This window comes from Dipodomys merriami, unplaced genomic scaffold (assembly GCF_024711535.1).
Source record: "Dipodomys merriami isolate MVZ:Mamm:240054 unplaced genomic scaffold, mDipMer1.0.p SCAF_4, whole genome shotgun sequence".
NCBI classification, from domain to species: domain Eukaryota; kingdom Metazoa; phylum Chordata; class Mammalia; order Rodentia; family Heteromyidae; genus Dipodomys; species Dipodomys merriami.
Genome location: NW_027205603.1, coordinates 94,685,151 through 94,697,170, shown reverse-complemented (window position 1 = coordinate 94,697,170; position 12,020 = coordinate 94,685,151). Strand labels below are relative to the sequence as shown.

At 67.3% G+C, this 12,020-nt stretch overlaps 1 protein-coding gene across 3 annotated transcripts; it reads right to left on the bottom strand.

Annotated features, from left to right (window-relative positions):
* Positions 1–236: 236 nt before the first annotated feature.
* On the bottom strand, positions 237–10,149 carry LOC138806054 (rhophilin-1-like). Of its 3 annotated transcripts, none has more exons than XM_069991531.1 (15): positions 10,095–10,149; positions 6,447–6,541; positions 5,750–5,878; positions 5,555–5,630; positions 5,187–5,264; positions 4,901–5,025; positions 4,659–4,825; positions 4,376–4,569; positions 3,900–4,056; positions 3,721–3,828; positions 2,894–3,088; positions 2,429–2,505; positions 2,102–2,248; positions 1,861–2,022; positions 237–1,541 (listed from the first exon to the last, which is right to left on the bottom strand). In XM_069991531.1, the coding sequence occupies exons 1-15, from the start codon at positions 10,146–10,148 to the stop codon at positions 1,368–1,370; spliced, it is 1,938 nt and encodes a 645-aa protein (XP_069847632.1). In that variant the 5' UTR covers position 10,149; the 3' UTR covers positions 237–1,367. The 3 variants fall into 3 exon arrangements, with proteins under 3 accessions (XP_069847632.1, XP_069847631.1, XP_069847633.1); XM_069991530.1 differs by lacking the exon at positions 10,095–10,149 and adding an exon at positions 8,921–9,069; XM_069991532.1 differs by lacking the exon at positions 10,095–10,149 and adding an exon at positions 8,921–9,069 and having other exon boundaries at positions 3,721–3,825.
* Between the last annotated feature and the right edge of the window lie 1,871 nt (positions 10,150–12,020).

Here is a 12,020-nt window from a genome sequence, read left to right as displayed (position 1 = left end):
CTGTGGATGGGACCCACCCAGAGCCCCCACCCCAGCACCCAGGGGCCATGGGGCCCAGCCGGTCCACACACTGCCTGCAACCGGCTCACCCCACTGGGGGCGCCACATTGCCCCGGGACCAGGGAGGGCGCCCCTGTGGGCAGGTGGCAGCTTCTGCCGGTGGAGGAGGGGCTGCCGTCTTCCCGCCAGGAGCCCCCACCCTGTCACCCCTAATTACCATGTAATGGCCTCTCTGATGCACAGTTTTATTAATCAAATTAACCAGCGCGTGTGGAGGAGATCTTTGCAACCTTGGGACATTCTGCTGAGTCGGGGATTCTCCCTGGGGGGCAGTGGGGATGGGGGCGGGCCCGGACGCCCCTCCCCCTCCCCTTCCGCACCGCTGTGCCTGGGTCTTCCTGACGCACATGCCCGCCCTGCCCCGCACACCCCACCCAGAGACACGCAGGGCACCCGACTCCAGCGCTGACATGAGCACAGGGTGGACCATCAAAGAAAGCTGGGGTACAGGGAGGACAGCTCCCCCAGGGGACCCTCAGAAGGACTGATGGCAGGGCAAGGGTCTCCAACCACAAGGGGTCCGTCCTGCTTCCCGGCCCCCGGCTTCTGCAGCCTGAGGGCCGGTGGGTGGGCAGCAGCTGCCCTCTGGTGGCCACAGGAACGAAGCCAGCCACTCATTTTCTTTCCCTTTGTAATGGGGAGGATTGAACCCACCCGACAAGTACTCTACTGTTGGGCTACATTTCCAGCTCTTCACCGCCATAGGGAGCAGCCTCTGTCTCCTTGGGAGGCCAGGCCCGGGGCCGGGGCCCGAAGGGAGCAATCCTGCCTCCAGGAACAGTCCGTGTTCTCGGCAGGGCTGCAGCCCCTGGCGGGAAGGGCAGTGGGGGCTGCGGGCAGCCGGCAGCCTCTGGGTGGACTGCAGGGTGTTGAGAGCCGGGATCAAGGAGCAGGGGAGAGGCTGGGCCTGGGGGGTAGGGGGATACCCAGCAGAACTGCACCAGGCAAAACCTGGCCCATACAGGGCTGAGAGCTGAGAGCCACAGCCTAGAGGGGCTGGACCTCCAGGCCACAGCCAAGATGGCAGCAGGGTGGGGGGCCCAGGGAGTGGGCCTGGGGTCAGCAGGGTCTGCCACAGGGGCAGCATCAGCCTACGTGGAACAGTGTCAAGGAGAGCCAGGGAGCCTGGGGTCACTGCCGCCCTCCTCAGGGGCATGGTGAGCTCCCGTGCGCTCGGTGAGCTCCTCCTCTGAGTGTCTTTAGCGGGCGGGGCGGACACTGCCTGACCTTCCCAGCACGAGGGACAGGCAGAAGGAGGGAGTCAGGGGTCGCTGCGGCCGGCCTGGACCGGTGTGCTGGGGCCCAGCTCAGGGGCAGGTGCGGTGGTCCTCGCGGGGCCGGGCCGGGCCGAGGCTGTCCATCTTGCCCAGCTTGGCCTTGCGGCTCCAGCCGAGGAGAGGCCGGGGACCGGTGTGTGCGGCCACTGAGGTCTCGGGGCCTCCCTCTCTCTGGGTCCTCAGAAGAGCTGGCCAGCGCTCCCCCTGCAGGCAGGCCACAGAGCTGCAGCCAGGTGCCACTTCCTGGCCCACACGCGGCCGTCTGGGAGGAGGTGGAAGAGCTCTTGGCGGCCATGCTGCTCACCCCCCCCATGAGGGGGCCTCTGGGGTGAGCCTGGGCTGGAAGTTGCCAATGCAGGGACACAGAGTCCCGACGACTGCCTGAGAGCTGGTGGTGGTCAACTCCCTGAGGGTCCCCCGCAACCCCCTTCTGCTTCCCAAGGCCTTGGGCACCCAGGGGAGCTCAGGGCCAGGACTGGAGGACAAGGCTGGGGGGTTACCTCCCCGGGCCCCCAGGACTCACCCCACTGCGTGACTCAGGGCTGGGCAGCAGTGACACCACCTGCAGGCTCACCCCCGCCTCGCCCCCGCCCTGCAGCTGTGCCACCACCTCCGAGTGTTTCCACCACTTGCACGGCTGTCCGTTCACAGACACGATGTAGTCCCCCTGCTTCAGGCCGGCCGCCTGCGGGGAGGCGGACAGTGAGGTGGAGACAGCCCGCGGCCGGGTGCGGAGGTTCCCCTCAGAGGCCAGGAGGCCTTACCGCAGCCTGGCCGCCAGGAGTGACGGCGGCGATGAGCACGGGCGAGTCTCCCCGGAGTGTGAAGCCGAAGCCGCGCTCCCCACGGGCCAGGTGGACAGGCCCCGCCAGCCGCCACCGGTTCCTGACTGAGAACACCGACAAGGGCCCCTGGGGAAGGCAAGGGTTTGAGGCTGGGCCCGGGGGCTTCAGTCCCTGGCCACCGGCCCCGCCTCGGTCTTGCATCCCTCAGGAGAAGGAGGGCAAATCCCGGCTCTCCCCCCCCCCCCCCCCCCCGGGCCCACTGGGTCTGGTTCCCATCAGAGGCAGGGCGGGCAGAGGCGCGCTCACCACACGGTGGAAGATGTCTGCTGCCTTCCTCTGGGGCAGACTAGGCATCCTCACCTCAGGCTTCTGGTGGGTCTTAGCTAGCCAGACAGGAGGAAAAGGAGAAATCACTCAAGCTGCGGTTCAAGAGATCCCCGCAGGAGTGTGACCCTGCCCGCAGGTGCGTGCTGGCCCTTGCAGGAGCCGCCCAGCCGCCCTGGGTGCCTCCACACTGGCCTCCATCTGCCCCAGGAGCTCCCAAGGTCCTCCCAGAAGTCCCCAGCCCCTCACTATGGGTGTCCCCAGGACCAGAGTTAGTGAAGGAGGCGGGACAGTGGTGGCCAGGCTCTGCTTCTGGCTCAGCCGCAGCTCTGCCTCTTCCAGACTGCTGCCGTCCGCAGGACGGGCCTTGGCGACAGCCTCTCTACCACAGCCGCGGCTCGGGTCCGTCACCTGCCGCCACCCCATCCCCCCGGCTCGGCTGCTTACGCTGGATTTCAGGGGCCTCGGCGGCCTCCAAGAAGTCATCTTCACGCTCCAGCTCCGAGTACCTGGCCAGCGAGTGCCGCAGGGCCCGGGCCACGGCGGCCTGCAGCAGGTCCACCTTGCGAGGGACAGGACATAGCGCGTGCAGCCGCAGGGCCTCCTCCTGGCCCAGGATGGCACGCTTCAGGTGGGCCTTGGCTGCACAGGCACGGGGCGGTCACGTGTGGCACCTGGCCTAGCCAGCCCTGCCGGACTGGGCCAGGGTGCAGCAGGAGTGGGGAATGGCCGCGGGGAAGGATGGGGGTCACCTGGGCCAGGGGGGCTCTTCCAGGAACAGACACAGGGGCCAGGGAAGAGCTGTCCCCCAGCCCCCCCGCCTGCCCCCAGTATACCCCAGCTGCTCCCAGCTTCCCACCTGTCCCAGCTGCCCATTTGTCCCAGTGACCCCCCGCCCCCGCCTGCCCCCAGCGTCCCCACCTGCCGCCAGCGCCCCCCTGCCCCCGCCTGCCTCCAGCGACCCCCTGCCCCCAGCACCCCCCCCGGCCTGCCTCCAGCGCCCCCCCGCCCTGCCCCCAGCGACTCCCCCGCCTGCCCCGGGCCTGCCCCCAGCGCCCCCGGCCTGCCCCCAGCGCCCCCCCGCCCCCACCTGCCGCCAGCGCCCCCCTGCCCCCAGCCTACCCCCAGCGCCCCCGGCCTGCCCCTGGCGCCCCCCCGCCCCAGCGCCCCCACCTGCCCAGCACTCTCTGGCTCCCGCTCAGGCAGAATCCCCCACGCGGGAACGCCCGGTGCCCAGGGGCAGGCGCCGGCCCTGGCTGGCCCAGCTTCCTCACCCAGCTTCCTGCGCTCCTCGGGATGCTGGGGCAGCATGGGGTCTCGAGACTCACAGGGGGCTGGGTGCTGGAAGACCTGCTCGTACTCAGGGAGCTCCCCTGCGGCTGCTGGGGATCAAAGGCCATGAGCCGGGAGCACAGGCCTCCCCAGCCACACAGGCAGACGGGAGGGGACTCACGGGAGCTGCCGCCGAGGGCCGCGGCCGCATGGTAGTGGGCCAGGGCCTGGAAGTGCTCAGCCTTGACGTACACCAGGGTGGTCCAGGAGGCAGGCACGTAGTCTCGGACGGGAGGCTGCGCCATGGCCCCATACACCAGCCTGTACTCCACAGCCACCTGCCGGGGCGTTGGGTACACTGGGACAGGGCTCTGCCCTGGGGGCACAGGCACACAGCTGCAGCTCCTGCAGCTTTAGGCCGAGCCTACTGCCACAGACCTCGACTGGCTGCTCTGGGGCGTCAGGACCCAGCTCCAGCTGACCCTACCCCTGGTCCACACCCAGGGTCTCGTGAACAGGAAAAGCTGGGGGTGGACACAGAGCGCAGAGGGCGGGCCCAGCTCCTCTGCCTGCCCTGGCTCCCCCGACTCCCGGGAGCTCTGTCCCCTTGCGGCCGGGTCCCCACTCGCGGTCCTGAGCAGGGCTTCTGGCCCTTACCTGGGCGGCCTCCTGAGCCAGGCGCAGCTGGGCCCGGCCGTCCCGTGGAGCTGTGGGGCCTGGCAAAGAGAGGCCCTGGAAGACGCACTCCTGGGCCTGGGCAGCCATCAGCTGCTCCAGCGTGGAGAGGGAGGGGGCGCTCATGTCGGGGCTGGGAGCATGGGAGAAGTTCTCCCTCAGGAGTCGGAAGGCCCCTGGGGATGGGTGGGTGCTGTCACCAGCAGAGCCTCTCGGCGGGCCAGGGCTGCCCTCTGATCCCCACCCGCCCCGGCTCTGCCCTCACCAGCAGCCTTCTGGAAGGCCTCCATGGCAGACTTGGCGCCCTCTGCACAGGAGCGGTCCTGGCGCGCCCCGATCTGCGTGTGGAGGGCGCCGATGTTGAACAGCACGCTGCCTTTCTCAAAGGCCAGGGCCCGCTGCTGGGCCGGAACCCCCGTGAGGGAATCGTACCTGTGGGGCGGGTCAGGCTGGCACAGCTCTACGGACAGGGCCTCCCCTCCCGGGCAGCCAGGCCACCAGCCCTACCAGTGGAAGAGCAGCCCCAGGCCCCTCGTGGGGCTGAAGAAGCGCGCGTCTAGGAAGCAGAGCTGGTTGTAGTAGGCAGCCAGCAGCTCCAGGCCCGCCTCGTCCGGGCGGGGGCTCCGTGTGGCCTGCACAGAGTGCCTGTGAGCCCAGCCCTCCCTGCACATGCGCAGGAGGGCGGGGGGGGAGGGGGGAGGGTGGCAAGCGGGCAGGTGGGTAGGCCCGGCTCCCAGATGCCTCCTAGGATTCCCCCTTTGTCTGGGGTCAGGGGAGGGAGAGGCCCACTCACCTGCCGCAGGTCCTCCAGCTCCCTGATCTCGGCCTCATAGGAGGAGCCATCCTCTCCAAAGTGCTGGGAAATCAGCTCCTGACAGAAGGACAAGCGCTGGCAGCCTGCCCTGGGAGGGAAGGCCCAGGCCCTGAACAGGCCAGCTGCTCATGAGGGACCAAGGACCTGGGGCCTGAGTGTAAGCTCTGGAAAAGGGCTTTGGGCCTGGCGTATGGAGGACCCTGGGGGCAGCTGCCCAGACAGGACGCGGAGTCCCTGGTCAGCGGCTCCAGCCCTGGGCAATCCTGGGGCATTCTGGCCCCCACCTAGCAGGGCCGGGGAGCCTCCAGGAGGCCAAGTCCCTCAGGGGCTCACAGGCCTGCACTCACCTTCAAGGGTGTGGCCCAGTCCAGTTCCTTGGTCTCCTTCAGGCCCAGGGGGATCATGGGCACAGTGACCCCTTCACTAGAAGCAGAAGCGTCAGCTTCAGACCTGCTGCTTCTGGGGCCCTGGGCCCCACCTCCCCTGCGCCCAGCTGCACTTCCCCACGTGAGCCTGCGTGCAGACCACCAGGGATCTCGTACCCCTCGGGCTGGTCCACATCAGTGCTGCTGCCCAGCCCCGCCAGCTCCTCCTTCAGCAGTTGCAGGTTGGAGTTGACGTAGCTCAGCTCCAGGGCCACCGTCTCTCTGACCTGATTGTTGCTGGTGGCTCTAGGGAGGCCAGCGGAGGTCAGCATCCCCGGCTTCCGGGAAAGCGCAGGATCCTAGGCCTGCAGCTGCCTCCTGTCGCGCCTGGCTCCAGTCCACCCCAGAAGGGCCCACCACGCCAGGTTTCCTCTCCCTCTCCAACCCCTCCTCCGCCGTGCCCCTTGGGTGTTACACACGTGGGAAGCCCCTGCCCCCCGCGGCCCCAGGCAGCTCCCGGACCATGGGGGAGCCAGCCCCACCCTGAACCTGCACTGGGGGTCTGAGGAGGCCAGGCTCGGAGTGTGGGGCCCGCGGCCCGCCCCGGCAGGGGCTACATGGCTGCAGGAGGGCTGGAGCCCATGACATGTAGTCCGTGTGGATCAGCTGAGGTCCCAGCCCGGGGCTGCCTGCTCACTTGCCTATGTGGCCGCTTCTGAGCCAGTGTGCGGCTGGCAGGGCCCCGGACTGGGAGAAGGTGTGACTGGCTGGCAGGCCTGGGTGGGAACTTGTCATGGCCACCTGTGACAGGTCCCTCTTCCCGCCCCTCCCCCACCCCCGTGGGCCGCCAGCCTCTGCCAGGCCCGGCCCTCACCTGTAGAGGTTCTCTGCGCCAGCACGCATGCGCAGCTCCTTGCTGATCTGCTGGTGGAGCCGGGCCCGGTGGCTCTGCTCCGGGGCGTCGCAGCCCTGTGGGACAGCGGGCGGTCACCACCCCTCCGGGGGCTCTGCTGGAGGACCCTGCTCACCCTTGGGGAGGGAGACTTCACGGTGGGCTCCAGCCTGCGCTGGCTGGCTGGGGACACAGGGGACAGCTCCATGTGCCCCTCCCAGCTTCCTGGGGGCCGCAGACCCAGCCCTGTCCTGCCAGCCGACCGGCTGCATGCCAGAGGCCCGCTTTAGTCTTGACAGGGGCCTGGCCATCTCCCAAGGAGAGGGCAGCAGCCGGAGACTGCCCACAGGAGGGTACCTGGGCTGGAGCCCAAAAGTGAGAGGCTACCAAGTGGTCTGTAGGTGACAGGGAGAGTGATCCGCCACCCACAGATGGGCTGGGATAGGTGGGGAGAACATGGCGGGCCTGCCCCACAGCTGCTGGGGCACTGCTTTCCACGCCTGAGCCTGGGCCGCTGCCCCCCATGCCCACCCGTGTAGGGGTGGAAGCTGAGGCCCGGGGTCTTCCTTCCAGGGCTGAGGCTGAGGCTAGGCCGCCAGAGGTTCCCACCGACGGGCGGCAGCAGGTTCTGAGGCTCGGGTGAGTCCAGTCCATGGCCTTGGCTCAGGCAGATGGCTCTCATCAGCTCCACACTCTGCCCCTGCAGGCCCCAGCCCCAGCCCCATGGCCTCCCTACCCATGGGCTCCCTAAGGAGGCTAAGCCAGCCTCCTGACCCAGCCCAGCTGGCCCTATGGGACCGGGTGGACTCCGGAAGCCAGAGACTCACGCCCAGTTTTCCACACCGGATGGAGGATGTGCCCAGTAGAGAGGGCACAGATGTCGGATGACCGGTTCCCTCCTGGTGCCATTTCCCCAACTCTGGAAACAGAAGCCACCCAGCCCCTCCCTTGTGCCATGACCCCACTGGGAGGCCTCAGGCTCCCCCTGCGAGAGACTGGAGGTCTACAAGGACCCTGGGCAGAGTCTGGCCTTGGCTCCTTGGAAGGGGTGGGGAGCAGAGAGGCAAACCCCTCCCCAGTGCAGAGACCCTGGTGCAGGCCCTGCCAGTGGGCTGTGCCCAGGACTAGCAAGAAGAGGTGATGGCTACCCCTGTGCAGGCCTGGCCGTCTGAAAACAAAGTAGCCCTGCACTCTCCTTCAGTCCCCCAGACAGACTAGCCCTCCGTGCCCAGAGGCAGCCACTTCCCAGCACTAGGCCCCGGTGCCCTCCCTGCCAGGGTCTACCCATCGGATGGAGCTGTGCTTTGCTCTCCTGAGCATGGAGGAGAGAGGATGACTCGGTTCTGCCCTCCAGTGTGTGGCAACAGGGCCCCATGGGCAGCCCACGCGAAGGGTCTCTTGGGACCTGGCATCTGTAGAACACACGTGCACACGCATGTGCTTGTGCACACACACAGCATACACCAGCATGGCCTGTCCACCCTCACGGGGAGGGCAGGCGTGCTCACCACCTGTCTCCTCTTTGATGTCTACTTGGACACCTGGGCGCTGGCCCTGTCCCACCACACTCTAACCCTAACCTAACTGCGGGCACGCCTGGGAATCTGAGTTCGCCACAAGTACCCACAGAGTGCTGGCTGGCACCCACCCAGCAGGGGCGCCTCCAGCTGCCCCCTGCATGCTGAGACCAGGGGAGGGCACAGCCCTCCACAGCCCCCACTCCCGCGCCTGTCCCGGCCCCTCCCGCTGGCCACTGGCTTAGGGTCCACTCTGGTAGGGTGGGACACAAGGTTGTTCTGGGCAGATACGCCAGCTCCCCCAGTGCCGGGTTATCCAAGGATGGGGTGTGCACACGGCGTAAGTCCAGAGAAGCCACTGAACCCCCCTCCCCATTTTGGGGAAGCAGCCAGAAGAGGGCTGAGACAGCGCCGGCCACAGGCCAGAGCCGGACATGTGTCCACGGAGCCTCCCGCACATCTTGTCTGCCCAACCTCCCGAACGTTCCTTCTACCCACGGCCACCCGCGCGGCCTGCGGGCGTGCCCACCCTGAGTGGGTTCACGGAGGGCGAAAGCCACAGCACCTGTCCCGGGGCGGGGAGGGCGCCCGGGGCTGCGGACCTGCTGGATAGAATCAGCGGACGGCGTGCGTCCTGACGCCGCCGGCAGCGCCGCGCTGGGCACCCCGACCCGAGGCCCGCGCGGTGGGCAGGCGCCCGGCCCGGCCAGAACGCCCCGCCGGGCGCGGGCTGACCTGGGAGCAGCGCGGAGGACCCCGCTCCCCGGCGCGGGTCCGCCGAGTGCCCCACCGGACCCCTCTCCTGGGCCCGGCCCCCGGGCCCCCGCGGGGCACCACTCGGCCTCGGGGAGGGAGGTGCCGGCCCAGACCTCGGCGGGCCCCGGGCCCCCGGGCCCCCGGCGGAGGGAACGCCGCGGAGTCCGCTGGCCGGCGCCCCACCTTGCGGACGCTGTCGTCGCCGGCGCCCTGGCCGTCCGGCCGCTCCTCGAGGATCATCGCCGTCCTCCCGGAGGCCGCCCCCGCGGGGCCGCGAACGTAGGGCCCTCGGACGCCGGGAGCGCCCGCGCCGCGCGGCCCTCGCTCCGCCGCGCCAGGTCCGGTCCCGGCGGGCTCCGCAGGCCGGCGCGGCGGCGAGGGACGCTGGCCCCGCCTGCAAAACTTGCTCTGCCCAATCAGCAGCGGCCTCCGCCTCGACAGACAGCAGCAGCCACCAACCAGAGCGCGAGGCAGGTGGGCTCCGGAGGCGGCCCCGCCCCGTCCCGCCGAGCTCGCGGAGCTTGGAATCCGGTAACCCCTGGCAACCGCAGGCCGCTCGCCGGGCGCAGGGCGCATGCGCCGCCGGGCACGTCGGGCTGCGAGGAGCGGAGGGCTGCGGGCGGCGACCCGGCTCCGCCTCCGTGCCGAGCTCGGCCCGCACCTGTCCTCGCCCCCCCCCCCCCCGCCGGGGTGCGTCCCCGAACCGCGCACCCGGCCGGGCCTGGCGCCTCCTCCCGGCGTCCCGGGCGGGCCGGGCGCAGGCCCTTGCGGGGGGGCGGGGGTGCGCGTGACCTCCCGCCGTGCCCCCCCCCCCCCCCCGGCTCGCAGCGCGACTCAGCCGGTGCCGTTGCGCGTCCCTCATCCACGCAAACGCGCCGCCTCCGCCATCTCCACCCGACTCGCCCCTCCCGCACCCCGCAGGCCCGGTCTGAACCGGGAGGAGGGCCCCCCCCCCAGCCCCGGCCCGCACGCCTGCCCGCCTGCACCGCACCTCCAGGAGAGCCCAAGCAGAGCGTTCTAGAAAGTCGCTGCCTGACCGGATGCGGCCAGTCTGGTGACTGTCCCTTCCCCAGTGGTGCTGAAGAATGTGTATGTGTTTGCGCAAAGTATGATATGTGCGCGTGAAGCGTACACGTGTGTGCTTGAAGTACGTATATATGTGTGTAAAAGCGTGTATATACGTGTGTGCACAGGAAGTGTATATATATGCGCGCACACACACAAAGCATTCCCTTGCCCCTGATGTAAAGCCAGCCTTGTGCGACTGGGAGGTGTAGGGCCTTTAGCAGGGGCCCCGGGAGGGCATGAGTGCTTGGGGTGTAGGTCTCTGGCCCTGGAGACCCCGGTCCCTTCTTACCCTTCTTTTTGCTTCCCGAATTGCTGTGAGGTGAGTAGGCTCCTCTCCTGCCATGATGATCTGCTTCAGGGCAGATGCCAGGGCATCGGGGCCGACCGACCAGGGACCAGGGACCAGCTAGCCTGGTGCAGTGTCTCGGTGTGGGGACACAAGATGACTGGATGTGGCCCAGTCTCTGCTCGGGGTGACGCTCTTCCCAGCCCCTCGAGACCACGTGCCACTGTGCCACTGTTTGTTTACTTCTGCATTTTTCCAGGGTGAGGGACAGAGGAGGCTGGCTTTGGAGGCACAGGATTGGCTAAAGCCAAAAAACTTAATTAGTCTTTTATTAGTCCACTGCTGTGGATAGGGGGATGTTGGAGTTTTGGAATGTGACTATATTCAGAAGCAAAATACAACGAAGCCAAGTACTGGCTGGTGGGGCACAGAGAGGGTGTGCTACTGCCCCTGGGCTGTTCTGCCTGGCCGGGAGGGGTGGACAGCTGCTTCTGCCCGGCCACAGGGAAGCTTTAATCAACGGCTGAAACTGGCACCCAGGCCTCATGCGTGGAGCGGAGCGCCCCGGGCGGCAGGGGCGGGAGCAACGGCATGTGAAAAACAAACTGATTATAAATACAATCAACAATTTCGCATTTGGGAGGAACCTGTTCATCACTTTGAAAGCACCTTTAACAAAAGACATGGGGCTGGGAAGGCGGCTCAGTGGTAGAGCGCTTGCCTTGCATGCATGAGGCCCTGGGTTCCATTCCTCAACACCACATAAGCGGGGGGAAAAAAAGCCGGAAGTGGCGCTGTGGCTCAAGTGATAGAGCGCTAGCCTTGAGCTGAAGAGCTGAGGGACAGCGCCCAGGCCCAGAGTTCAGGCCCCAGGACTGGAACCCCCCCCCAAAAAAAAGACACACCTGGCTTCTCAGGGAGACAGGCCAGCCAGCCCTCTGGCTGCCCGTGCAGGCTGGCAGCAGCCCCGACAGCAGACAGGTGTATGTATTCCTGTTGAAGATCAGTTGATACTCACATGTTTAAATGAGTTTTGCTGAGAGCAGCAGTTTGCTGGGGACTCCACAGAGGGCTCCTGAGAGCGCTTCCTGGGGCTGGCGGGGGCAGGGAGAGGCTCTGACACAGCACCCAGCCCGCCGGCCATGTGCCCACGGACAGGAGAAGTTCTGCTCTGAGCAAGAACATGGCTGTCCATAGTGTCTGGGCTGGCACTTTTTCTGGGACATAAAGGGAAAAGGAGGGCTGGGAAGGTGGCTCAGTGGTAGAGTGCTTGCCTTGCATGCCTGAGGCCCTGGGTTCCATTCCTTAGCACCACATAAGCAAAAAGAAAAAAGCCGGAAGTGGCACTGTGGCTCAAGTGGTAGAGCGCTAGCCTTGAGCTGAAGAGCTGAGGGACAGCGCCCAGGCCCAGAGTTCAGGCCCCATGACTGGACCAAAAAAAAAAAAAAAAAAGGGAAAAGGAGATGAGAAATGAGCCAATGATTGTTCTTGGGAGCTGGTCGCAGATGCCTGTCACAGGTACTTTATTATTATTATTATGCTTGAGGGGCCTGTGCTGGCATGTGTTGGGCGTAGGGACTTGCGGGCAGCAGAGGCATCTGCAGACCGCACGTGCTGACGCCACCCCCAGTCCCGGCCCCAGAAAACCCCAGGGCAGGCAGTGCAGACGCGTGGGGAAAGCCGAGGTGTGCTGAGGAGGGGGAGGTGTGAGTGTAAGGCACAGTTTTGGTGGTGTGCCCACCAGAGGGGAGCGTGGGGTAGAGTGTGTGTGCAGGGAGGGGGCGGGACCGTACCAGAGAGACCAGAGAGCTCAGGGCAGTGGTCAGCAGCGTAGGGGTGACCTGGAGTGGGAGGAAGAGGTGGCTGGCACCGCAGGCCTTCACTCCGGGCAGAGCCCGTGACTGATGCCGCCCCCAGGTGCCAGCACTC

Bases quoted from the DNA above. Each gene is read 5' to 3' on its own strand.
- LOC138806054 (XM_069991530.1), bottom strand. From the start codon at position 8,977: ATGATCCTCGAGGAGCGGCCGGACGGCCAGGGCGCCGGCGACGACAGC. The intron at 5,879-6,446 runs GTGAGGGCCGGG...TGGCCTCCCTAG, and splicing joins GGCGCAGAGAACCTCTACAG to AGCCACCAGCAACAATCAGG. The intron at 2,249-2,428 runs GTGAGCGCGCCT...TGCCTTCCCCAG, and splicing joins CAGACATCTTCCACCGTGTG to GGGCCCTTGTCGGTGTTCTC.